Source organism: Triplophysa rosa, linkage group LG19 (assembly GCF_024868665.1).
Source record: "Triplophysa rosa linkage group LG19, Trosa_1v2, whole genome shotgun sequence".
Taxonomy (NCBI): domain Eukaryota; kingdom Metazoa; phylum Chordata; class Actinopteri; order Cypriniformes; family Nemacheilidae; genus Triplophysa; species Triplophysa rosa.
Window position 1 is genome coordinate 8409987 of NC_079908.1, and position 27255 is coordinate 8437241.

At 40.7% G+C, this 27255-nt stretch overlaps 1 protein-coding gene across 2 annotated transcripts; it reads right to left on the reverse strand.

Annotated features, from left to right (window-relative positions):
• nup98 (nucleoporin 98 and 96 precursor) lies at window positions 1–25257 on the reverse strand. Of its 2 annotated transcripts, none has more exons than XM_057360412.1 (33): window positions 25081–25257; window positions 21971–22083; window positions 21781–21876; window positions 21453–21635; window positions 21220–21359; window positions 21000–21107; window positions 20695–20878; window positions 20409–20611; window positions 20184–20309; window positions 19927–20062; window positions 19716–19808; window positions 19496–19630; window positions 19279–19412; window positions 19007–19194; window positions 18453–18572; window positions 15359–15642; window positions 15168–15281; window positions 14915–15053; window positions 14649–14826; window positions 14412–14564; window positions 13320–13541; window positions 13104–13230; window positions 12599–13016; window positions 12288–12520; window positions 11508–11777; window positions 11257–11414; window positions 11038–11178; window positions 10798–10952; window positions 10443–10664; window positions 10071–10312; window positions 655–809; window positions 454–565; window positions 1–325 (listed from the first exon to the last, which is right to left on the reverse strand). In XM_057360412.1, exons 2-33 carry the CDS (start codon window positions 22053–22055, stop codon window positions 123–125), a joined length of 5457 nt encoding a protein of 1818 aa, XP_057216395.1. In that variant the 5' UTR covers window positions 22056–22083; window positions 25081–25257; the 3' UTR covers window positions 1–122. The 2 variants fall into 2 exon arrangements, with proteins under 2 accessions (XP_057216395.1, XP_057216394.1); XM_057360411.1 differs by having other exon boundaries at window positions 20409–20629.
• Window positions 25258–27255: the final 1998 nt, after the last annotated feature.

Below are 27255 nucleotides of genomic sequence, written 5' to 3' on the forward strand. Positions count from 1 at the left end.
TTGTGTCTAAATATGCATCGAAAGTTCAACCATGGCCTGAAACAGCCATTGAACTAGAGCTCTGAAGACCACTCGCAACTCAATATTTCTGCAGAACTGATCAGGAAACTCAGTCTTGATATTTAGTGACCGACTACATACTGCTGCAGGTAAGATTGAGTAAGGTTGCGGAGTTCCTCTAAAGCATAGTCCTCCGGCATGGGCAGACGTCCAATGGGCGGGGCCAGCTGACAGAGAGGGATGTGCCGAGGATCTGGGGTGCCCTCACCACCCTGATGGAGACTCAAGACCACCCGCACGATGTTAGCAACACGTTTGGCCATCTCTGTGAAGGAAGGTGAGTAAATGTTTCACCAACATGACTCAACACACCGAGGTGTGCTTTGGAGGCACATGGAAGCATCATTTCTATTAAGAATGTGACAACCAAGTCACAGAATAGGATTTTCTGACCTGATTGCGCGAGTCGGTCTTTAGCCTTGGCGCAAGGGAGGAGCTCTATCCTGCCACACAGAGACATCACCTCTGTATGTAATCGCTCCAGCTCATATCCAGGGCTTTCGGTCTATACACGCAAAAAGAGAAGTCGATCATGTTAATTGCTTTCACAACGTATAACCTATAGCTACAAAAGATTCATTAGCAGTGATGTACCTGTTGAATGTCGTGCAGGGACTGGATGACATGGACGTAATCGAGGTAAACCCGTCCAGATGTGTCCCAGCCCTGAATCTGAACACTGCGGTCTGGTACCGCCAATCCTTCCAGGAACTCCAGAAGATACTTATGATTATCATTAATGATGCAATCTGAAAGGGACATCTTGGTAAATATGGGCCACTCATAAGCATGGTTTCCATTACAGATTTGGACAAAATGTTCACAATGTGATGCATTTCCACTATCGGATGTTAAGAGTCTAAAACCTAATATTTTCCTTTCACATTGTCACTACAAAAATTATGGTGACGGATGTTGGCAAGTTTGCGTATATCGCAGCCATCGCAATAGGCATCATTTATAATCGCATGAGACGAAGGAGCAGCCGTGTATAAGGTGTTTCTGGAAATTTGTTGTACGCCATTTCACATTTATAAACCGTTTCATCAGATGCACGAACCTGGCCCGAAGTAAATGTCCAGTCTAGTGTTGTCAAAAATATCGATGTTTCGATAAGTATCGATACTGAAGAATCTGAAACGGTTCCAATACCCATGTCCCACGTATCGATATCAGCTGCGCGTTCCCGCTCTCTTTCTCTTTTCCGACAGTGAGTTAACACACACTGCACGTGAACGCATAACAACAGAGCCCCGCCTCCTCTCACATACTTGACTCGTTTGCGGCAGTTAAATTTTGTTTATGTTAGAAAAGATGGCCAGTCTCAGTAACACATCTGGCGTGGTGCACGCTCGTTACGCTTCCCGTGTTTACCATAGCGAACCATGTATGTGCGCTGATCAATAATTTTATCCACTCATTTCATTCGCCCTGGTTATATGTTGTTTGTTAGTACAGAGTCTCCGCAACAGTTCTCATGTTTAATGCACGCGTTTCTGTCTTTATGTGCGCTCATCAATGATTTCATCCACTCGTCTCGTTCGCTCCGGTTAATTTGATGTTTGAAATAATGCTGGTGCGGGTAAAGTCTCCGCAACAGTTCTCGCGTGTGATACACGTTTGCACTTCCGTGTTTACCATAGCGCTCTATGTGTGTGCGCTGTTCAATGATTTCATCCACTCCTCTCATTCGCTCCGGTTAAAAGTTGTTAATGTTAGAAAGATGTCCAGTGCAGAGTCTCTGCAACAGTTCTTGCGTTTAAGTTTGCGTTTCTGTCTATATGTGCGCTGATCAATGATTACAGTATGGGCCTATGTGAATAAAAGCCAATTTAGCCAAATAAAAATGTAGGCTATTAATTAACATTAACGAACAATGAATGAGCAATACATTTGTTGAAGTATTTATTAATCTCTTTTAAACGTTAGTTAAAAAATACAACAATTTATGTAAGATCCCCTGTTGAAAAATCCAGTATATGCTGGGTAAGGTATGTTTTGATCAATGCTGGTTTGATCTTAAACCAGCTAAGAACCATCTTAAATCAGCATATGACCATCTTAAACCAGCACATGAACAGTTTAAACCAGCACAAACCAGCAAACCAGTATCAAAACATACCAAACCAGCATAGGCTGGTTTTTTCAACAGGGTCTGGTCCATTAATACAACTTTGATTTTAAATAGTAAATGTATTCGTAAAATTAACATTAGATTAACAATTAATAAATAATGTAAAAATATATACCTCATTGTCTAGTCTTGTTCAATTTAACTTCAAATAAAATTTAAAAAGGCCTATATTGCTATTGCTTATTAGGGCCTTATTGCTATGGCAGTTTATTCCCCGTGGTATCGAAAATGGTATCGAATATCGATATTTTTTTAGGTATTGAATCGAAGTTAGAAATTCCAGTATCGTGACAACACTAGTCCAGTCTGTGTTTAGTTATAAATAGGGCTGTCAATAGATTTTTTTTTGCGTATAGTGAAATTAAACATACACTATTTATTTTGTTTAAACAATATATAACTAGACATTTTTAAGGTCCTACTTTGGTTTATGGAGCGTCCAACAACAAGTTTATGTACATAGGTGTAAAAACACTATTACATAAAAATAGGCAGTTATTCTTACCTTACTTGACTAACTCTCAAATGATTCGTTCCGCGATTCATCTGTCTAATCCCCTCCTTTCCGCTAGCCTAGTCTGATGTGATTGGTCAGATGGTCTAGTCTGCTGTGATTGGTTTACCGCGAATGAGGCTCAGGAGCTACAGTGTTTGGGGGAGAAGAGTGAAGTTTTCGCGGGCAGTCCTAGCAAAACGTAGGCGGGGACTATATGTAGCGACGTACATCCTTGGCAGTTCGTGAATCGGACTAGGGACGACTCGTTTGCGTGATTCAGAGTCGACTCCCTTTTTTCCAAGCCAATAACTTTGTTATTCATTCACCTTCGGATTTACAACTTGGCAGACTGCTTACTTTCAAACATGGCAACATTACAGACTGCATGAAATGTAATTTTCATGATCTCATGTTATGTACTCTTTAACATGTTTATTTTAGTGCTGTCAATCAATAAAAAATTTTTTAACTATCACACACAACTTTTATGTTTTTAAATATATGTTAACATTCTAATAGTTTCACGTTTTATCTCCAAATTAATGCAGAAACAACTGATGTCCTCAGTAAATATATATATTCTATATTCACTAGAATCTATTCAATAGAATATATTTTCACTAGTCTTTGCATTCATTTAGGTCTTTATTTAACTGGAAGACTGTGCTTGCGAAAATACAAAACGTGCTTTCTGGCATATTCTTGTGTGTTTTTGTTCATTCCAGCACGAAAGAGAAGTTAATACTGGTGCGCTGTCTGACAGATTCTGATGCAGCCTTTAGCCCATGTGTGCACCAGACCGGACCGCTGTCGCATTGCGTTAAGCCGTGTTCCACAGCAAGAAGCTGCCAATCTATACTGGACGTGTCAATTTCAACGTGAACGTGAACCATTTCAAATCGCTCCTAAATAGTTTAAAGGCCTTTATATGAATAAGAGCGTGGTTATATAATGTAGACAATGATGACAGAAAAAAACGGATGTTGTGTTAATGGCGTTAAATATTTTTAACGCGTTAATCTGAAAAAATGTATTACATGCGTTAACACCCCTAATTATTATATAACAATTTATTATATGTTCTTCTTTTCCTTTCGGCTGTTCCCTGCAGGGGTCGCCACAGCGAATCATCTGCCTCCATCTAGCCCTATCCCCTGCATCATCTTCTCTCAGACCGACTACCTTCATGTCCTCCTTCACTACATCCATAAACCTCCTCTTTGGTCTTCCTCTCGGCCTCCTGCCTGGCAGCTCTAACCTCAGCATCCTTTTACCGATATATTCACTCTCCCTCCTCTGAACATGTCCAAACCATCTCAACCTGGCCTCTCTAACTTTGTCTCCAAAACATCTCACATGTGCTGTCCCTCTGATGTACTCATTCCTGATCCTATCCATACTCGTCACTCCCAAAGAGAACCTCAACATCTTCAGCTCTGCTACCTCTAACTCTTCCTCCTGTCTTTTCCTCAGTGCAACTGTCTCCAAACCATACAACTTCGCTGGTCTCACTACTGCCCTGTACACCTTTCCTTTCATTCTTGCTGGTACTTTTTTATCACACAACAGACCTGACACTTTTCTCCTCCCATTCCAACCTGCCTGCACACACTTCTTCACCTCTTTTCCACACTCCCCATTACTCTGGACTGTTGACCCTAAGTACTTAAAATCCTGCACCTTCTTTACCTCTTCTCCCTGTAACCTCACTGTTCCACTTGGATCCCTCTCATTCACACACATGTATTCTGTCTTGCTGCGACTAACCTTCATTCCTCTTCTCTCCAGAGCAAACCTCTCTAGACTTTCCTCCACCTGCTCCCTGCTCTCACTACAGATCACAATATCATCCGCAAACATCATAGTCCATGGAGATTCCTGTCTGACCTCATCTGTCAGCCTGTCCATCACCACCGCAAACAAGAAGGGGCTCAGAGCCGATCCTTGATGCAGTCCCACCTTCACCTTGAACTCCTCTGTCACACCTACCGCACACTTTACCACTGTCCTACTGCTCTCATACATATCCTGCACCCAGAGGTGGACGAAGTACACAACTTCCTTACTTGAGTGAAAGTACAGATACTACTGGTCAAATATTACTCCACTACAAGTAAAAGTTGTAAAGACCGATTCTTACTTCAGTAAAAGTACAGAAGTACGTGCTTTTAAAAGTACTCAAGTATTAAAAGTAAATTTCCTTTATGTCAGTTGTGCATTGTTTTATTGTCGTATACCTTGTGCCTCTGAAGCAACCTACTGAATACACAGAGTAGCTCACAGTATCAGTTGTATTAAAGGAGTAGTTCACTTCAACATTTGCCCCCATTGACTTTCCATAGTAGTTTTTATTCCTACTATGGAAAGTCAATGGAGGCAAATTTTGCAGTGAGCAACTCCTTTAAGAGTTTTATATGTTTAGCACATATATGTTTAGTTTAGTTTAGATATAATCCTGTATGATCATTTAGCCTAATTATCCTCATTAGCCCCCTAGTCCTATATGTATTTATGAGCAGTGTTCTTTTCTTTTGTATATTCCCTTTACCAGTTTTAGCAGCAATTTGCCAGTATGTAGTAAGGTTCTTGTAAATAGTAAAGTGTAGAAGCCATGTGTTTGTTGGATTTATTACCATTTGTATTACCATAATTTAACTACAAACATAAACTATAGCTAGTATAATGAAACTATGGTATTTTTAGTTGGTGTGGTTTTACTAAAGATTATTAATTGGAGTATGGTTTCTATATTTAGAAAATGGTAAATTTGTGGATACTGTGGTTTTGCTGCAAATACCATCCCTGCAGAAAAAAAAATGATTTTTTTAATTAGAATGAGATTTTTAAATTAAATTCCTCTTTGTAGTGTGTTTTGGGTTTTATTCCAATAGGATTTACCATCCCACCAATAGAATCCATCACATACAAGTAGACAACAAGTATCCATAGTACAATTCCCATTATAACCATTAAATCCATTACATTTTATATTGTGTTTTGGGCAGGGTTCTATTGTTTTTATTTCAACAGGAATACTTCAACTATAGTTACTTCAGTAAAAACATCATTCATTTTCCAAATCGCTTTAAATGATACAGCAGCAGATCAGAAGTTAACATGCACGCGTAGCTCAAGGTGTATGTGATGCTTATTTACCGTTTAGCCGTTATGCCGATCATTTTCATGACAATGTTTCTACGATCTTTGACTGATCGTAACTCACAGATGATTACACCACACTTTAACATGTGCCTTTTTCGTGTTTTATTGTTCTATTTGCCTTTTTAGAGCGCTATCAATGGTGTAGCAGCGGTACATTAGTTTAGCGGGGAAGATCCCAGAGTTGCCAGATTTGCGTTAAAAAAATCTGCCAAATGGCCATTCAAAGCTTGCCGGAAAAACGCGAGCTTAGAAAAACTGAAATACTTGGCAACAGTAAAAGGTCCTGGAAGATCGCAAGCCAGATAAATTGCGCACACAGGAAAACCCGCTGCATAGAAACCATTTTCTACTTTTGGACCTTTTTATAAATGTAGTGGAGTAAAAAGTATGATATTTGTCTTTCAAATGTAGTGAAGTTAAAGTACAAGTACTCAGAAAAAATAATACTCAAGTAAAGTACAGATACTCAAAAAGTGTACTTAAGTACAGTACTCAGGCAAATTTACTTTGTTACTGTCCACCACTGCCTGCACCACTCTAACATACTTCTCTGCCACTCCAGACCTCCTCATACAATACCACAGCTCCTCTCTTGGCACCCTGTCATACGCTTTCTCTAAATCTACAAAGACACAATTCAGCTCTTTCTGACCCTCTGTACTTCTCCATCAACCTTCTCAAAGCAAATATCGCATCTGTAGTGCTCTTTCTTGCTCTTTTCTTTCAAATGCTCACTTCTCCCCTTAGCCTTGCTTCCACTACTCTTTCCCACAACTTCATTGTATGGCTCATCAGCTGAATACCCCTGTAGTTTCCACAACTCTGCACATCTCCCTTGTTCTTAAAAATCGGCACCAAAATATTTCTCCTCCATTTCTCAGGCATCCTCTCACTCTCTAAGACCTCGTTGAACAACCTAGTTAAAAACTCTACTGCCATCTCTCCTAGACACTTCCATACCTCCACTGGTATGTCATCCGGACCAACCGCCTTTCCTCGCTTCATCCTCTTCAAAGCTCTCCTAACTTCACCCTTGCTAATCCTTTCTACTTCCTGCTCAACAATATTTGCCTCTATTACTCTTCTCTCCCTGCCATTTTCCTCATTCATCAGTTCCTCAAAGTACTCCTTCCATCTTTCCCTCACCCTCCTGTCACCTGTTAACTTATTTCCATCTCTATCTTTAATCACTCTAACCTGCTGCACATCCTTTCCATCTCTATCCCTCTGCCTCGCCAACCAATACAAATCCCTCTCACCTTCCTTACTATCTAACCTTGCATACATGTCCTCATAAGCTTTCTGTTTGGCCTTTGCCACCTCTATCTTAACCTCACGCTGCATCTCCCTATATTCCTGTCTACTTTCCTCCTTCCTCTCACTGTCCCACTTCTTCCTAGCTAACCTCTTCCTCTGGATACTCTCCTGAATTTCCTCATTCCACCACCAAGTCTCCGTGTCTTCTTTCCTCCTTCCAGATGATACACCTAGCACCTTCCTACCTGTCTCCCTGATCACTTTGGCTGTAGTAGTCCAGTCATCTGGAAGCACCTCCTGACCACCTAAAGCCTGTCTTAACTCCTCCCTGAAAACAACACGGCACTCTTCCTTTTCCAACTTCCACCACTTTGTCTTCTGCTCTGCCTTTGCTCTCTTCATCTTCCTCACCACCAGAGTCATCTTACACACCACCATCCTATGCTGTCTAGCTACACTCTCTCCTACCACTACTTTGCAATCGCTAATCTCCATCAGATTACAGCGTCTACATAAAATATAGTCCACCTGTGTGCTCCTGCCACCACTCTTATATGTCACCCTGTGTTCCTGCCTCTTCTGAAAGTACGTGTTCACCACAGCCATCTCCATACTTTTAGCAAAGTCTACCAACCTCTGTCCTTCTGGGTTCCTTTCCTGAAGACCAAACCTGCCCATCACTTCCTCATCCCCACTATTCCCTTCACCAACATGTCCATTAAAGTCTGCGCCTATCACCACTCTCTCACCTCTGGGAACACTCTGCATCACTTCCTCAAACTCGCTCCAGAATCTGTCTTTCTCCTCTTGCTCACAAACCATCTATATCACAGTATTATATACACTGGGTTCCAAATTATTATGCAAATGATATCTTTCTCTGGTTTTCCTAATTTGTCGATGCAAATGACAGTCAGTATAATTTTCAAGTAATCAACAGTTAGGGTACATTTGGAATTTTATTGAACAAACCTCCCACTGACAACAGTATTTATTTAAAAAATGAAAAACTCAAAATGCACTGTTCCAAATTATTATGCACAACAGAGTTTGAAAACATTTCATAGGTTGTAAAAAACTGAAAATGGTCATTTGTTGAATTTGCAGCATTAGGAGGTCATATTTACTGAAATCAAAAGCTATTTCAATCAAAAACATCCTAACAGGGCAAGTTACATGTTAACATAGGACCCCTTCTTTGATATCACCTTCACAATTCTTGCATCCATTGAACTTGTGAGTTTTTGGATAGTTTCTGATTGAATTTCTTTGCAGGATGTCAGAATAGCCTCCCAGAGCTGCTGTTTTGATGCTAACTGCCTCCCACCATCATAGATCTTTCGCTTGAGGATGCTCCAAAGGTTCTCAATAGGGTTGAGGTCAGGGGAGGATGGTGGCCACACCATGAGTTTCTCTCCTTTTATGCCCATAGCAGCCAATGACACAGAGGTATTCTTTGCAGCATGAGATGGTGCATTGTCATGCATGAAGATGATTTTGCTACGGAAGGCATGGTTCTTCTTTTTGTACCATGGAAGAAAGTGCTCAGTCAGAAACTCTACATACCTTGCAGAGTTCATTTTCACACCTTCAGGGACCCTAAAGGGGCCCACCAGCTGTCTCCCCATGATTCCAGCCCAAAACATGACTCCGCCACCTCCTTGCTGACGTCGCAGCCTTGTTGGGACATGGTGGCCATCCACCAACCATCCACTACTCCATCCATCTGGACCATCCAGGGTTGCACGGCACTCATCAGTAAACAAGACTGTTTGAAAATTAGTCTTCATGTATGTGTGGGCCCACTGCAACCGTTTCTGCTTGTGAGCATTGGTTAGGGGTGGCCGAATAGTAGGTTTATGCACAACTGCAAGCATCTGGAGGATCCTACACCTTGAGGTTTTCGGGACTCCCGAGGCACCAGCAGCTTCAAATACCTGTTTGCTGCTTTGCAATGGCATTTTTGCAGCTGCTCTCTTAATCCGATGAATTTGTCTGGAAGAAACCTTCCTCATTCTGCCTTTATCTGCACGAACCCTTCTGTGCTCTGAATCAGCCACAAATCTCTTCACAGTACGATGATCTCGCTTAAGTTTTCGTGAAATATCTAATGTTTTCATACCTTGTCCAAGACATTGCACTATTTGACGCTTTTCGGCAGCAGACAGATCCTTTTTCTTTCCCATATTGCTTGAAACCTGTGGCCTGCTTAATAATGTGGAACGTCCTTCTTAAGTAGTTTTCCTTTAATTGGGCTCACCTGGCAAACTACTTATCACAGGTGTCTGAGATTGATTTCAGTGATCCAAAGAGCACTGAGACACAATACCATCCATAAGTTTAATTGAACAATATAAAATTAAATGTTTACGACACTTAAATCCAATTTGCATAATAATTTGGAACGCAGTGTATGTTAATATTAATAAATACAATTATAAATGGTATCGATTAATATTATTGTATATGAATCTTTTATTGTATATCAATTGTATTAAATTAAATTTAAAAATACTCAACAGTTATTGATTATTTTCCGAAGTTTACCATTAGTTAAGTTTGGGCCACATAACATTTGTTTATATTGTTTCCGCTGAAAGCGTCTATAAAGAAGGATCATGTGACTTGAGATGCCCTGTAAATGCAAAAAAGTTGTTTCCATTGCCATTTTGCAGAATACTCATTTTTGAATAGCCTGAAACCACCTCATGTGAGCATGAAAACGTTTTTGCAACATATGCCAGTTTTTGCCAAACTTACATTTCCATTGGGCGTATTTTCTATTCACAATTTCAATTTGCGCAATTTCATGGGCAATGGAAATGCAGCTATAGATAAATTAATGGGAATTTAAAGTTTGATATGGCAACTCTAGTCCTGCCATACAGTTTTCAAGAGCTCTAAATTTGTCTCCAAAGATGGCAGAAAATGGCCCGATTTGTCTAAAAAGACTTTACCAACCTGATGCCAGATGTTGAATGACCAGCCGATGGCAGTGATTCCAGTGGCCGGCCTTATAGAGATGCAGGGCTTCCCGGTGTTTGTCTCCCTCTCTGCAGGCACGGATGGCCTTGGCCTGATGGATCCACTGTATGGGGATGAGCAACTTTTCGATGAGAAACTGCTCCTTCTCCATCGACTCTTCCGTCTCTTCCAGGGAGCAATGAAGGTTCAGCATCTCCCGTACTGCCTTTTCTCTACGTCTGTGCACACATCAATACAAATCATCTAATGTCATTACATTCAAACACATTACCACTCTTCTACAAATAAATACAAAAATGCACCTCAACAATGAACTAAACATTCGCTGAGAATGAAGCAGACACTAACCCAGAGTCAGGTATGTGCAGCAACACAAAGACAGCCATTTCCCAGAGTCCTGCTCTCTCTAGTTGGGCAGCGTAGCTGGCATGCATCAAGCCCTGGCATGAGGTGGACAGATGGTTGTAGTTGAGAGCCTGCAACACGTTCCACAGGTGCCAGCTCAGCCGATAGTCCAGACGATCAGCAGTTACCGTGCTGGGATCAAGTAGCTGTTGTAGGCTATAATGCCTGATAAAGGAAAAACAATACAGAACGCAACAGCAAATTTAGCTTTAGCAGAGTTTTGTGCATAGCTGAATGAAACCGACCCATTGACACGGTCTTTATTGAAAGACAAGAAACCAAAGAGGTGGACACGAACCTGTCACTGTAAAGCTTGAGCAGGTGGAAGCAGATGTCATAGAGGGACCTTTTAGATTCTTTCTCCTCCATCTCTTCATCCAAATCCAGTAACTCCAATTCATCCACATAGGGAGGTAAAGGAAGGCAAGCATACTTCTTCCTTTCCTCTGAACCCTGCAATGAACACAAGGGTTAAAGGCGATCTCTGAGCTTTATAACATGGGAAGGAAAATCTGGATTTTGTAATAGCATGTAGTACCTGAAAGGCGGATTCATATTTAGCAAGAGCATCAGCGACAGACGCAGTGGGAGGCAGCATGTACCAAAGATGAACAGCAACACAGCGCTTCCAGTCGAGCTCAGAGCACACGTTTATACAGAAGTCTGTTGACTGCCACACCTTAACGACAAGGATAAGATTCAGAAAACTCATTTTCTACAAAAACAGCATAGACGTCCTGGCATTTCCATTACTTACCGGTTTGCCTGCGAGCAGAGCAAAGATTTTCAGCCTTTCCTCATCTATGAAGGAGTCGGTCTGCATTCTGTTCCAGTCACTGAGCTGCAGAGCCAAAAGATCTCTACAATACTGAGAGCCCACAGCCTGAGACACCATCAGAGAAAGGCGATGGTCCCCTACAAACACAGAAACAGACAACATCACAGGAGCAAATCAGCAGGATAACAGAAAAAAACAACTCAACCCAACAATAAAAGATGCATGCTCACCATTCTTCTGAGCCAGTTTGCAGGCCTTGCTTATGGAGTGGCCAGTAAGGTAACTGAATATGGCCTCAGCATGGTTGCGTTGGAGGGCTAGACCCGCTTCCTCCTCGATACGCTGAGCTGCGCTCTCTGAGAGCCAGTGTGAGAAGCTCCTCCGCCGCTCGAGCTGCTGCTGGTACTCGGAATACTCCTCAGTCTCCATATCCTGATCACCGAGATGACCCCACAGAGCAGCACACAAAGTCCAAACTTGCCGCCAGTGAGCCAAGACAGCTGACAGGAGATTGAATGTAAAACAATAGATCGCTGATTGTTCATATTAGGGTTTTCAGATCAATCAAAACTGTTCCATTAAAGGAGCAATGTGGAAATTTTAGCGGCATCTAGTGGTGAGGTTGTGAATTGCAACCAGCGGCTTACTCCACCCCTTCCTTTTGAAGCACTACGGTGGCTGACACAGAACTAAGATGTTGTCATCTTTTCGCTTCTTTGCTGAAGGAGATAACGCATTTATGAAACACGCTCTGTAGAGCAGTTTGTCCGTTTAGAAACAACATGGTGAATTCCATGTAACGGGACCCGCGGTGTAGGCCATGTAGATAGAAATAGCTCATTCTAAGGTAATAAAAACATTACTCTTCATTATGTAAGGTCTTTTTACACCTCTGAACTCCATGTATATTATATTGCATTTCTGTCAATACATCCTCCAAAAAATTACACACTGGACACTTCTATTCCAATAAAAGGAGATATGACATCAAAACAAAATGCACTTCATACCATCGCCTGCTCCCATGTCTTTGTTGACCACCACAATCCACTCCGCATACTCATGCAGAGCATCCGCTCCGCTCGCAGGTTGGATGAAAGGACAAGGGTCCTTGGTTCGGATTGTGCTGTGCTTCAATCCAATTTCCAACTGCTTGTGGTACAGAGCCAAACTCTCTGCCGACTCCTTGGGCTCAAGACCCACCACCTTCTCCACACGCACTTTAAAAGGACTTTCAGTGATCCTGGTTGGAAACAACACCTTGAGCAGTGATTCCACTGCATTGTTCTTTGCAAATAACAAAGGAAATAGCTAAACTTACGGTTTGGTTTTGGTTGGTTTGGGCAAGAATCCGAACCCCATGCTTTCTGTTGCCTGTTCCTTCATTGCTTCCGTCACACTAAGTTGATCTCCAGAGTGCACCAGGGTCCAGTTGGGTCCCCAGCCCACTCTGAAAGACCGTCCTCTGAACAAAGCAGCATCCATCAGCAGACGTCCTTTTCCTAGTGTTACAGAGCTCTCTAGAGGTACAGGTCCCCCTAATCTGCGGGCTCCCACGGTCCGTAGGGTAGGTTCAGGGGGAGGGGCAGGCAAAAGAAAGGAGGGGCCCAATGACGGCCACGGGGTATCTGAAGCAAGCGACTTGCCAAGCTTCTGAGGTATTCCACCAAAAGGTGCTTCTGGCAAATGAGAAAAAAGTGCTCCACCTGAGGTGAACTTGGTTTGTAACAGGCCTCCAACTGCGAGGGTGAAGAAAATGAATATTACACATAAACCTGAACATTTAATAGAACTATTCTGAAATTGCATTATTTAGAGAGCCGTACTTGATTGCCGACCACCTCGAGAAAGCAAAACTTTGGCGGAGGCCACGTCTTGTATGAGCTTTGAAGAACCGTGTTCTTGAAACAAATCACACTCGTCATCTTCAGCAAACAGAGAGGCCTTCATAATCTGTGGAATACAAATCAACATTAAAATGATAGAACACACAGAATGTGAGGTTATTAAAAACAGAAACGTCCATACAGTATGTGCACTACCTGCAAGGTATGAGGGTTGATGCCCATCGCCGTCGCCATTTGGCTGGAGGCCGAAATGGGCTCGTGCTCTGCAGGAGTCTCGGCTCTGAGCTTGCTCTCCAGTGAGAATCTCTCTCCATCCTCGTCCCCCAAAACGCTGTCTGTGGCAGGTTCTTGGGTTATGTCGGCCATGTCGCTGTCCAACTCCGACACACGGCTGAGGAGCTCAAAAACGGCAGTACTCTACACACATAAAAAGATCAAGTCAGGTCTTTCTACTTGATCCGAGTGAAGAGTTCCGTATCATTCTAGATTTTTTTAATTATATATAATCACTACTGTATGCCTGGTTGACCAAAACATGAAGGTGTCTAACTTCACTTTGATAAATTAAGACCATGAATCTGACTGACACAAATATTTTCTCTTAATTTACTTTATTGTTCTTTTATTCGTCATTTAAATGCATGACAAAATAGATGTAAAATCACAGTCATTCATACATTTTGTCACTATTACACATCCAACTAAGACACTCAGAAGCTCATATTTGTGCACCACTTTGACAGATACACACATCACTGCATTTTTTCTTCAAAAGGCATAGAAGTCAAATACATTTTTGAGGATGTTCCACAAATCTCATAACGCTGTTTATTAAGATAAAAGAATCCAAGCAGTAAAAAAATGTATGCTTGGCTGCATCTTATTCCACTCACAACACACTCCAAATATGTCTTATATCATTATAATATTGTTTGATAAGCTACACAATCTTTTCATTAAAGACTTTGCATTAACGTCAATACTGCAACAAAATTACAGAAGATCTCAAGCCCAAGTTGTCAAAATCACCCGCCAATTTTTTTTTAAACCAAAAACTAGGGGCAAGATTACCATTCAGAACATAAATATTATCACAGATAAAAGGTTACCAAACACCCAAGATCTTTTTGTTTGAATTGCAATAACTTCCCAATTTAAGTCACATCAGTACCACGTAAACCCCACTGCCAGTTTCAATGGGTACTGTGGGGTCCCATTAGCTAAAAGTGAACACGAGTGGCCCTCGGAGACCAATGTGTGTAAGACCCGGTGCGTTCCTCAGTCTACCTGAGCCTGTGGTGGCACCGGCTGCTGGTTCAGATGAAGCTGCTGAATGCCGGGAGGAACGGCTGTCTTCAGTTTCTTCAGGTCAACCTTGGATGGAGCCACTTCCTCCTCTTCGTCTGAATCCTGTAGGCCATACTTTGAGAAGTGGGCCACCTATAATGCAGAAAAACATTAATGTTCCAAACAGATCATTTTAGTTTAAAATATATTTTAAGAACCATGGGGGAGTTCTCTTACCTCAAACACCCACGAGCCAGTTTCAGGACGGTACTCCAGGAAGCGAGCACCTTGTTTGCGTGAGGCAGCTTCCAGCCGGCCCTCGTAGTTTGTTGCATTGAGTCTCTCAGGGCTCTTTATCTGACAGCACGTGGTCTTGTCATTGGGCCAGACACCATCTAGAGTCACCTCTGCCCGTCTGCATTTTAGATTGCGCAAAATACATTAAACCAACAAGGAAAATGCTGTTTAACAGAAGGCGAATGGAGTTGTTGAGTAGCATGTACCTGTTGAGACCTTCTCCAACAGGAGGTTTCTCTTTGTCATCAGGGTACACTATTATCTCCTTGCGCCTGAAGTGCACAATCTCATCCAGGTTCATGTTGGTCAGGTTCACCTCACCGGGGAAGAAAACTGACCCATAGCCTTTATAAAATAAATAAATACACGTTGAAACAAATTTGCTCCATCATTGTGCCATTTGGAACACCAGAATCTTTTTGTTGTTTGACACAGAAAATATACAGCTACTGGCTTTACCTTTCCTGCCAACAGTTAAGTTCTCCACAATACATTCTCCATTCTCATTCAACATCTTTCCCAGCTCCTCCATAGATGGGATGGTATAGTAGCCCACACGGCCAAGAACAATGCCTGAAAGTCAGAAAAAAGGTTCAAATATGATTTCACAATCTCCTTAAAGCATGATTTGTGGCCTGTTGTACACGCACCAGCAGGATGAGGAGGTTTCTGAGAGTCCAGCTCATCATCTCTTTCCTCCTGAATGGAATCCTCTGCCAGGGAGATCTCTTCACTGCTGGCCTCCAGGCCGTTGCGATGACTAGAAGCTCCGCGCATGTTGAACTCAGTGATGGTATCTTGCAGTAAGGGGCTCGGCTGGGCATGCGGAATGGGTTTGGAGATTGGGTTGGTGTAAAACTTGGAGACCTCCAGATCATCTTCCCCACTTCTCTCCACTGTCGCTTCTCTTGTATCTCTTTCATCCAGACTCAGACTGGAGTGTGAAAGAAAAACCAAGGTTGAATCATTTAAAAAAAACTTAAGTGAAAAAAAAATGAAAATCATTACTAAATGTAACTAAAGGTTTGTGTACCTTCTGGTCATTTAATTTTCATTTTAGAAAGGTAATTAAAAAATATATATATATATATTTTCTACTAATAATCCAGAACCAAGCGGTGGAAAAACGAGTCAATTTTGCAGTTCTTCTGTGATTTACACACAGACTGGGCGGCATAACTGGGAACGCCCACAATAGACCTTGTTAGGTACTTGACCTTATCCCCCTGTAATGATTACGATTGGTTTTCGCTTGGTGCAGTGTCGAAAAGTTGCTATGTGGTGTTCTGAATCTCTAATAAGTTACTAAAAAAAAAACAGATCTGAAGTTTTATATACAGCGATAAAAAAAAAACGGTGTTGTCCCGTTCCCCACTTATGTGAAAAACGCTTATTCATTCAGTGATTTGGTGAATTGTACCCTGAGTTTGGGATAGTTTGTGTGACTGATTATTATCTTACGCTCGTTCATAGGGCTAGTTTTGTAGTTTTGAATCATGAATCATAAGAAAGTCGTAGAAGTTGCCAAGTAAAAAATTAATGCTTATGGCTCTTAATTGCAACATTGAACTGTTATTTGATTAGAATTACCCTTATACATACTTTTGTCATCTCCATAGACTAATCTATTAAGGAAACAGCTTCGTGGCTTAATGTACCGAAACAACGACCATGTATAACCAAATTACTACACTTTTTTTTACCACTGATACATACCACATAAACATAATAACAGAACATTTTGTGGTCGTAGCTTATCGCTGCCTTGAGCCACGTTATACGCTTTATATAAGTTTATAAAACTTCCTTTATAAAGATTCCTTAAGTTATAACAGACTTGTTTTGGGAGAACGGCACGTGCTACACTCAAAACTGTGCAATGTATTCATGTAATATTAATGTTAAAGGTCTCCTCAGACAAGCACTTTCAACAAGTTGGTATGATTTATTAGGGTCTTCATGAAATGTCTGGAACATATTTTGCTTAAAAACACTCAATGGCTGTGTAAACAAAACCCTTCTTGCCTCGTCAAAAACAGCTATGCTCACAGCAACCCGTTTTGGTGCATGTCTCTACAACTGATAATGAGTTACAGTGAACCCCACCCCCCTTCTGTCCGGCATGTCAACACAACACACGTGTAGTACTGCCATGGCAATGGTTTAGCTAAATGATTTTCCTGAATTCCTCTGTGGTTAGTTTCATCTTAAATGTCTCAAATCAATCGCCCAGAGACAAAAAAATCAGTCACAGCAAACAGCGCATCCTTATGCGCTTACGTTGTGCGTGTATGCTTACCTAAAATCCACTGCAGATCTCAGCGGAATTACATGGATTTTAGCGCTTGTCATTGACAACTTATAATGTTACACACAACGTGAGAGCTAGTTTGCTGTGACAGATTTTTCAGTGTAACACGAATGATTTGAGACGTTTAAAACGAAACTAACCCCAGTGTTCGCCCCTGTTCATTAGCAAAACAAACAGCTTGCTGCATCTGAACATATTAACACACATAATGTATTAACATACATACAGCTAAACTCCAAGTGTCCATCTGCACTTATATACAGTAAGTTTAACACTGGCTTTGAATGTTCTGTTTAGCCCGTGACTGATTTAGCTCCCTTCGTTATCCTCCTATATATATACGGTACATTTACGTCAATTCAGACTGTTGATAAATATTACTTACATCGGCAGTTTTGTCTCGTTCAGTCGGTCTTGATCCCTCTTGAGGAACAACTTTGAAGCTAATCCGGCTTGTACTGTCCCAGGTTGAAAAAGCACTCCGGATTGAAGTGATTCGCGCAAACAAGCAGGTTTTTACTTATGGTTTCTGATGGATTTCCACTAAAAATAAAATAAATCCACTCCTGTCTCTGCCTAGGTTTGGATTCTGTGCAGCGACTACATTGCATGTTGTCCACAAACTTTAGCCATGGCGTCACGTAGACCGCTGTCGCTTGTGAAAACAACAATGGCAGAGCACGGTGGGTGGAACTGTGTAGATTAAGGGGCTGTAACATTATAATAAAATCCGCTTTGGACGTCACAATCGGAGCGAAATCTGAACGGCTCGATTTCTCACATGCTTGCAGAGAAAGGCACACCAAAACAAACTTACTGTGTTCTTATTTTTCACGTTTTCTTGGTTGCTAGATGCACCGGGGACCCAATTATAGCACTTAAACACTGATGTCTCCTTTAAGACATTTAAATCATAGTCTCCCAATACGGCTCGGTTTTTCTATACATCTTGCGCTGTTGAACGGGAAAAGTGGTTTTACGTAAGCCATACAGGGTTAACGCTATGCACTTCCAGTCAAGGGGAAAGGATCATTTGTTTTGCCGATAGACTGTATGATTTTCCCCATGCTGACTCGACTCCGTGCAAGGCCACGCCCCCAGAAACGACACACCGACCAAGTCTGTGACGTTTTTGTGGGCGTTCCCGGTTATGGCATTTAGTAAATTGGAAAGTGAGGCATTTTTCTGTTTTCGTTTTCAATGGATTTTCTTTTCTGTAAATGACTCGTTTTTCCACCGCTTGGTTCTGGATTATTAGTAGAAAATAAAAAGGTTCCTTTTTTGTTTTTTAAATTACCTTACTAAAATGAAAATTTAATGACTAGAAGGTACACAGACCTCTAAAATTCATTTAACATCTTATTTGGTTCTTCCATGGATGTGATGGTAGTACCCCACACTATACCTATAAAACATCATCACTCCAAACTAACCTGAGTCCATTCTGTGGGTACTCTGAAGGGGAGGCCAGGTCATCAGCTTCTCTGTTCATCGAGTTGTTATACAGGCTGCTGTTATTCAGGTTCTTCAAGACAAGCTTCTTTATGCTCTTCCTAAATGACAACATCATATAGACACAAACATTAAACACGTAAACCCTTTACATTAAAGTGACAGTGCACCCAAAAATGAAAATTCGGCCAACATTTATTCACCCTCTTGTCATTTCAAATCTGTAGGACTTTCTTTCTTCTGCAGAACACAAAATATATTTTGAAGAAAGTTGGTAACCGAACAGCATTGAACCCCATTCACTTCTACTGTATGGACACAAAAACAAGGCAAGTGAATGGGTGCCAGTTAATAACATTCTTCAAAATATCTGCTGTTGTGTTCTGCAAAAGGATGAAAGTCACACAGGTTTCAAATGTCAAGAGGGCGAGTAAATGATGTAAGAATTTTTATTTTTGGGTGAACTATCCATAAAACTATCCCTTTTTGTATGACACAACAAGTCTTGCAGATATTTATGAAATTCAGTTCATACCGAGGCATGAAGGCTCCATTAGTGTGTGAGGGTTCATCATCATCAAGTCCATCAAACAGCTGTGATTTAGAGGAGCCAGAGGAGGACAGAGCTTTAGGACGCACTCGGGTGGCAGGACGAGGGGTCAGTTTGTACTGGGTGGGGGTTGTCAGGGCTTTCTGGGCAGCTGGATTTGTGGGCTTCAGGCGCTAAAGTGGAAAATTATGTATTTTTAAAACTTACTAGTTCAATTAAACCATAGTAGTATGGGCTATGTAAGATATAAACCAAACCTCTTCCTTCTTTTTGGGGTCAGACAGCGAGTTTCTGAAGAGGGGCGAGTCTCCAAAAGGTGAGTATGCCAGCGCATTGATCTGCTGCTGAAGTACGGCTTGCTGCGCAGCTGTTGCGCCGGGATCAGTCAAAGCTGGGAACCAAATCCACATTATAGCAATGACTTATGATATAAAACTACATGTCTGATTCAGAGAATCAAGTGTTCGTACTGACCCAAAGGTTGTTGGGGTGCACCAAAATTCAGAGTGCTGGTTCCAGTGTTAAAACCAGTCCCGAATGTACCCACTGAGCCCAGGGTTGAGCCTAGCTTGTTCTGGTTGTTTCCAAACAATGACGTCTGCCCGGTTCCTTAAGTTTTTAATATGGAAAATATTGGTAAGTCAAGTACAAGTCTTCTTTCAATAACATGACAAAATGTATATAAAACATATACCTGTTCCAAAGCCAGTTGCCAATCCTGTTCCCAGGCCCGTTGTAGCTGGTTTATTACCAAAAAGACTCCCGCCAGTACCGGTACCACCAAATCCTTACAAAGACAGCAACAGTTACACTTCTAAAAAAATATGACTTAACAGAATATGTTTGGAAATTCTAGGATCAAACCTAGATGCACACCAGTAAAACCACTGGAGATAAAGACTCACCACCAAAGGTTGATGGGTTTGTGTTAGTCCCTAGAGTGAGCGTCGGCTTATTTCCAAACAGACCAGTGGCTGTGCCAAAGGAGGGTGCACTGGTGGTGGTGGTACCAAATCCAGCTGGCTTATTACCAAAGAGATTCTGTACAACAAAGGAGACAGTAGTCAAACCAGAGAAGACTTATGCAAATATGTTAAAGTGATCAAGAATGAAAAAAGGAGAAATTCGTTTTTGGTTCTCCAGATATAACCCATGTACCCACATTCCCAAATCCAGTGTTAGGTTGACCGAAGAGCCCCGTGCCTGGTCCAAAGCCTGCAGCGGTACTTGTGTTGGTGTTTCCGAACAGCCCTCCAGCCTGTGAGGCAGCGGTATTGCCAAACAGACCCTGAAAAGATACAAGACATTGGATTACACACAAAATTGATCTCGACTGTTAAGAGCATACTTAAATACAGATTAATGTAGCAAGGTACATCGTACTCACCATGCTGCTGGTGTTGGGCTGACCCATGGTATTGGTGTTGCCAAAGGAGAAACCAGTGTTTTGTGTGGTGGTGGCCGAGCCGAATGGTTTGAAGAGACTGGAAGCTTGCTGCTGCTGCTGTTGCTGCTGCTGTTGTTGTTGTTGTTGTTGTTGCGGCGGCTGACCAAACAAACCTCCTGTAGTTGTGCCAAATGCCCCTGTACCTGGAGCAACACACACACCTTAGAATAAATATATACCCGCAGTTACAAGCATCCTTTCGAATGTTAGCTCGGTATGTACTTACTGGTGCCAAATGAGGTTTTGTTCTGGCCAAAGCTGAAGCCAGTGTTTGGAGCAGAGGAACCAAAGAGACCAGTACCAGTGCTGGGTGTAGCAGCTGCTGTGGCTCCAAACAGACCACCTGTGCCAGCTGCCATGGGGTTGGAGGGCCCCTTTCTTCCCGCCTGGTAATCCTCAAACCTCAGTTCCTTATTGCAACAAAAAAATATATCAAAACTTATAACACTGAAATAACACAATAAACTATTGATTTGGATGAATCTCTATCTACTGCTAAGGTTTAAGTACTAAAATGAGACTCCTTTCTACCTCCAAGGATTTGTTCTCGTATTCCTTCATGGCAGTGATGCACTGGTGTTTGGTATTGATACTGGTCGTCACACCACCCTTCACCATTGTGTCACTCCCAGTTGGTGGCTGATACAAAACAATAAAGATTTCGGATAAATAACCTCACATGAAAGACAGGTAACTCTCAATAAACATCAAGACACAACACAACATTCATCAAGAATAAGTCTAAACCAACATTGAATTTGATTGTGGTGCCAGGTGGGGCAGGGGTGAAATTTGATGACCCAAACAAGGAGCCTGATGTTCCTCCAAAAGGGTTGGACGTGGTGTTGGTTGTCCCGAATAATCCTCCAGTACTGGTACTGGTTCCGAAAGCTGTAAAGCAATTCATATAATTATTTCACTATTACGGTCAGTTGCGTAAAAGCTTGTGTCGATAAGACAACAAATCGAACATAGAATACTTACTGCCAAACGTGGCTGGTTTGTTGGCACTGAATGCATTATTCTGCTGGGAAAACAAGCCTCCACCTCCGGTGTTGGTGCTTCCAAAAAGGCTGTTTGATGTACCGCTGGGGGAACCGAACCCAAATCCAGTACTGGTGGAAGATGTGACAGGCTGACTGAAAGTGCTCGAGCCAAAGAGACCACCTAGAAAACAGACACAAACGTTTTAAGACATTTGAATGAGATGCTACATCAACATGTATTTTTTAAGGACTCCAAGTGTGAGAATATAAAGACAGCGGCTCAATTCTGCATGCATATACCACTCAGGACTGGCAGAAAATCATACCAGGCTTGTTCTGCGTGGTCCCAAAAAGTCCTCCTGTGTTGTTTGTCGTCCCAAATGCTGACGAACCAAAGCCACCTGTTGTTCCAAATCCAGCATCTGATGGAAAAAGCAGCACAAAAATCAAACTTTGTTGCTGGCTGGGTTGCATTTATATTTAGTAAACAAATAACCATTCACACGTTTTACTTACTTTGTTGCCCAAATGTTGATGAAGTCCCAAATCCTCCTGTCCCGCCCCCAAAGGGAGCAGGAGCACCAAAAGATTTGCCAAACATCTTGAACTGCTATAGAGCCTGCATATGTCTAAAAAACAGACAACTGCTGTCAGATCATTCATTCTTTTTAAAAGGAAATTCTTTTGATATAATCAATAATTGATTATGTAATATGCTTAAGTTAAATTAAAGGTGCTGTGTAGGGCTGTCACGATTATTAAATAATCGTCTCATCGTGATTGTTTGACCTCATCGCGATGGTTTCGGATCATCGCAATTATTGCACATCTCTATAGAAGACACTAGGGGGAGCTGTAGTGCATCTGTATAGTGCATATTTTAGTGTATATATGGTTACTAGGGATGTAACGATTCACCGTGAGCCGGTTGAAAATCGGTTATAATGAGCGACGATTCAAATCGGTTGAGGCTTGAACTGAATCGCAATACATTTTTTGAACAGCAGGGGCCGCTATTTTCACTGCAAACCTAAACGTGGATGCTGATATTTCTTAAATGCAAAAAAATCCAAGAAAAGCACAGACAGTATTAGTTTGTTTATATTAAAGAGACTTTTTCTATTATTAATTTGTTACAAAATTGCAGTTTAGTTTTGTTATTTGAAATAAAACATTATTTTATCATACAAAGAAACGTGAAGCATTTAAGAAATAATGCAAGGGAAGTTGTTCATTTCTAATTTGTTTCAACTCATTTTTAAATCGTGAGTAAATCGTGAATAAATCGCATCGTGAGATCAGAATCGTGAATCGCATCGCATCGTGAGCTGAGTGAATCGTTACATCCCTAATGGTTACTAAAGCATGGTAATACTTGTAAAATGTACCACCACAACACAATCACTTAAAAAAAAACTAAAACATACAAATTACCTGCAGTACAATTTAATATTATTTAAGCAAATCTCAGTGTGAAAACCAGTCTACCAAAATTTCATTAACATAGAAATGAACTTTTATTGTAGTCTTGCAAGTGAGAAAAAAACAGACTAGAAGCTTTTCTATGACTGATAGTATTTTAATGGTGGCTTCAATTCACACCTGATCAATTTACTTAATTTACAAGTATTTGGCGGTTGTATTATTGACAGGAAAAGCCTAAACCTTAAATATATGATGACCCAATTTTTTCCGATGTATTTCCAATAAAAAAACATAGTCTTGTATTCAGAACAATATGGTCTTTCAATCGCTGAATCAAAAATGTATGAGAATTAAATGTCAAAGCTCAAAAACAGACAATTAATCGCATAATCGCCAAAGCCCTAAAACAGACAATTAATCGTCATAATCGCAATGATTTATTAGACAATTAATCGTCAGTCAAATTTCATAATCGTGACAGCCCTAGTACTGTGTGCAATTTTTTGCAGGATGTATTGACAGAAATGCTGTTTTATTCTCTAAACATAACTATGTCTTAGACCTTATATAATGAAGCGTTATGTTTTATTTTATCGTCCTTCGATGAGACGTTAAACCGAGGTCCTGACTCCCTGTGGTCATTAAAGATCCCATGGCACTTCTCGTAAAGAGTAGGGGTGTAACCCCGGTGTCCTGGCCAGATCCCTCCACTGGCCCTTGTCAATCATGGCCTCCTAATAATCCCCACCCTCTGAATTGGCTCTATCTCTCTCTCCTCTCCACCTATAGCTGGTGTGTGGTGAGCGCACTGGGCCGTTGTACTGTGGCTGCCGTCGCATCATCCAGGTGGATGCTGCACACTGGTGGTGGTTGAGGAGAGACCCCCCTCATATGATTGTAAAGCGCTTTGGGTGTACAGCAAAACACAGAAAAGCGCTATATAAATGCCTCATTCATTCATTCATTAGGGCTGTGCATGTAACATGCAAATTATAATTTGGGGGGAAAAAAATATTTATCTCCTTCACATCTTAGTTCTGTGTCAGACGCTGTAGTGCTTCAAAGGGGAGGGGGGGGTGAGCCATTGGTTGCATTTTGCAACCTCACCGCTAGAATTAAATGTAATACACTGGACCTAATAGATATGATCACATTTACAAAACTCTTAAATTTTATTTTTTTGTATTTTAATAAAAGTGTATTTTATTTGTACATCATATTATGTAGATGTTACCACTAATATATATATATATATATATAATATATATATATATATATATATATATATATATATATATATATTGTTTTTAATATTTAGCCTACCTAATCTATACTCAAATATTTAGCCTACCTAATCTATACTAAGAACGGTATACGTTTTTTTAAAAGAGTGCCTTTATTTAAAACATTGATCATTCACTTGTCTACACTTGTCCTGGCCAGGTGCATAAACTGCTTAAACTAGTCTTAGAAGTTAGTCATCAATTTTTTTTCTTCTAAAACTGGTCATAACTTCTTTAAATCAGTTACATAAAAGGGTAGATTGGGCTAATTGAAATATGAAATATAAGAATGATTAGTCCTAAATAATTGCTAGTCAGTGAGACTAACGTTGATTGTTAACACGCAGTCTTAATTTAGCGGCTAAGTTTATGCAACTGGGCCCTAATGTAAAACTGAAACGGTAATCGTGGCAAGACAAGTCTTCTGTTTCATATTATCTTGTATAAAATTACATATTACACGACAGACAGAAATGCTGTGCGCCAGAAATGTGATTCTTGGATGGATATAAGGCCTATGAAATGCGCTATTCAAATTTGCATCGTTTTATTACGGAAAACACAATGCATAACACCACGACGACTGATAATAAGCAAATATTTTGGTATGTGCCTGAACAACCCTGAGAGAACCGGTCTGCGCAAGACTGCGCACTAGGGCTAAATGTAATGTAGCAAATGTAGCTACATGTGCGTAGTTACGGTTTCAAATACGATTATTCAAAGCTTCAACTTTGCTTCAAAGTGATTTCAAAATGTAATATTTTGAACAATCTTTTCATCAATCATGCATATACATAAATGACACGTGACGCAAACTTTCTACTTTCAAATTCACATGTCTCGGTAAATATGCTAACCTGCTAGCAATAGAGGTTGAAGCGCAATTTAGCCAACAAATTACATACTTAGCCTTACCGTTTATTCTAAGGCGATTGCTTTATCAAACGTCAGATAAATAGATCCTCACTCGAATGGCTCGATGTTTGCCGCAAACTTGCTCTTTGTTGCTGGTTTTCAGTATCAACTTGCCAACTTTTCTTCTCAGCTCTGTGATGATGGAGGGAAAGAACGCGGCTAGCTAACAGATAGCAATCCCCGTCTTGATATTTAGACCCTTGACGTCATCACGTACACCGAAATCGTTTACTTAAGGTTTTATTTTTATTTTATCTATGTATTTAATTATTTACGATTTAGTAATTTATTATTATTATTTTATCATTATTAATAATAATATTGTGATATACACCAAAATCCAGTAAAGTCCCTGGCTAAGTAAACTTTAAAGTCCCAGTGAAATTAAAAATGAAAATTCTTATTTTTCATGAAATATTGCAGCGTTTATAGTTAATATCTTATCAATGTGGGTCATTTTCTTTTTAAAATTCGTGTGCCCTCATAATCTATAGTTAAAATCTGAAAATGCACTTCCTTGACTATCCATCTTAAAGGGGTCATATGGCGCGAATACATGTTTTTATGTGTCTTTTGTGTGTAATAAGTTGCCCTTGCATGTATTAGACACGTACAATTGCAAAAATGAAAGTATCATTCTAAGATTCATTCTATCTAAAAGCGAATGCTCACCCAGACCAGCCTGACATGCCTCGTGTAACCACACCCCCACAAATCTACGTCAGTTCGTGGTATGATTTGATTAAGACCGCCCAAATGTATATGCAAGTAAGGTGGGCGTACCTGTCAGTAAAATTGCTTTGGAACCTGATGTTTCAAATATGACAAGAAGCGTTACATTTCCGTCACACTCTTGCAGTTTTCGACCAATCACTACGCACTAGTTAACTGGCCAATCATAGCACACCTCGCTTTTCACAGCGATGAGCTTTGTAAAAAATCTGCACGTTTTAGAGAGGCGGGGCAAAGAGGAGATACAAACATGCACGACATGTGGAAAATACAGCGTTTTTTAACCTTAAATCGTGTATAAACATTGCATTACATCTAAATCAAACGACCCCTTTAAATGACGCATATGTTATGCTGCCTTCACGTGCTCTCGGAAATTTGGTAATTTCCAATTCTGATGTCATGATTCCGAGCTGGTTATGTTCAGGTTACTTGTTGTCGGAAAGAATGGAGCACGTCAGATTCATGCTTGTGTGTGTCTTGGGAAAATGTTATATGGTAATAGTTTTCAACCGAACATCCTACTGTATAGTTTTACTAGTCAGCTTGCTGACTAGGGATGTAACGATTCACTCAGCTCACGATGCGATGCGATTCACGATTCTGATCTCACGATGCGGTTTATTCACGATTTACTCACGATTTATTTTGAAAAAATTAGTTGAAACAAATTAGAAATGAACAACTTCCCTTGCATTATTTCTTAAATGCTTCACGTTTCTTTGTATGATAAAATAATGTTTTATTTCAAATAACAAAACTAAACTGCAATTTTATAACAAATTAATAATAGAAAAATTCTCTTTAATATAAACAAACTAATACTGTCTGTGCTTTTCTTGGATTTTTTTGCATTTAAGAAATATCAGCATCCACGTTTAGGTTTGCAGTGAAAATAGCGGCCCCTGCTGTTCAAAAAATGTATTGCGATTCAGTTCAAGCCTCAACCGATTTGAATCGTCGCTCATTATAACCGATTTTCAACCGGCTCACGGTGAATCGTTACATCCCTATTGCTGACTGTTCTGGAATATTGGTGAAATACATGCTATTTTCGCAGTGTATAAAACATACAGTATGCTTCAAATGGTTATTCATAAATGTAAACAATGTACTAATTTAACGATAAGACAAGGCAATGAAGCTGTTGCAGAAAAACTAATGAATCATATCACAGCAGAAATCCTTCTCCCATCCGCCATGTTGATTGTGTAAGGCCCGCCCATCTCGGGACCTCTGGTATCAAAAATTTTTCACAATTTCCCATGGGAAACGAGACATCAGAGGGCGTTCAGGGCAATTTTTACCTCTGAAACCTTTTACCATATTTCTGATAATTCCGAGAGCACGTGAAGTTAGCATAACACGGCTTGGGCAGGGCATCTGTCCTTCCCTTCAACTGTCAGGCTGCATCTGAAATCGCATACTGTGACAGTACGTACT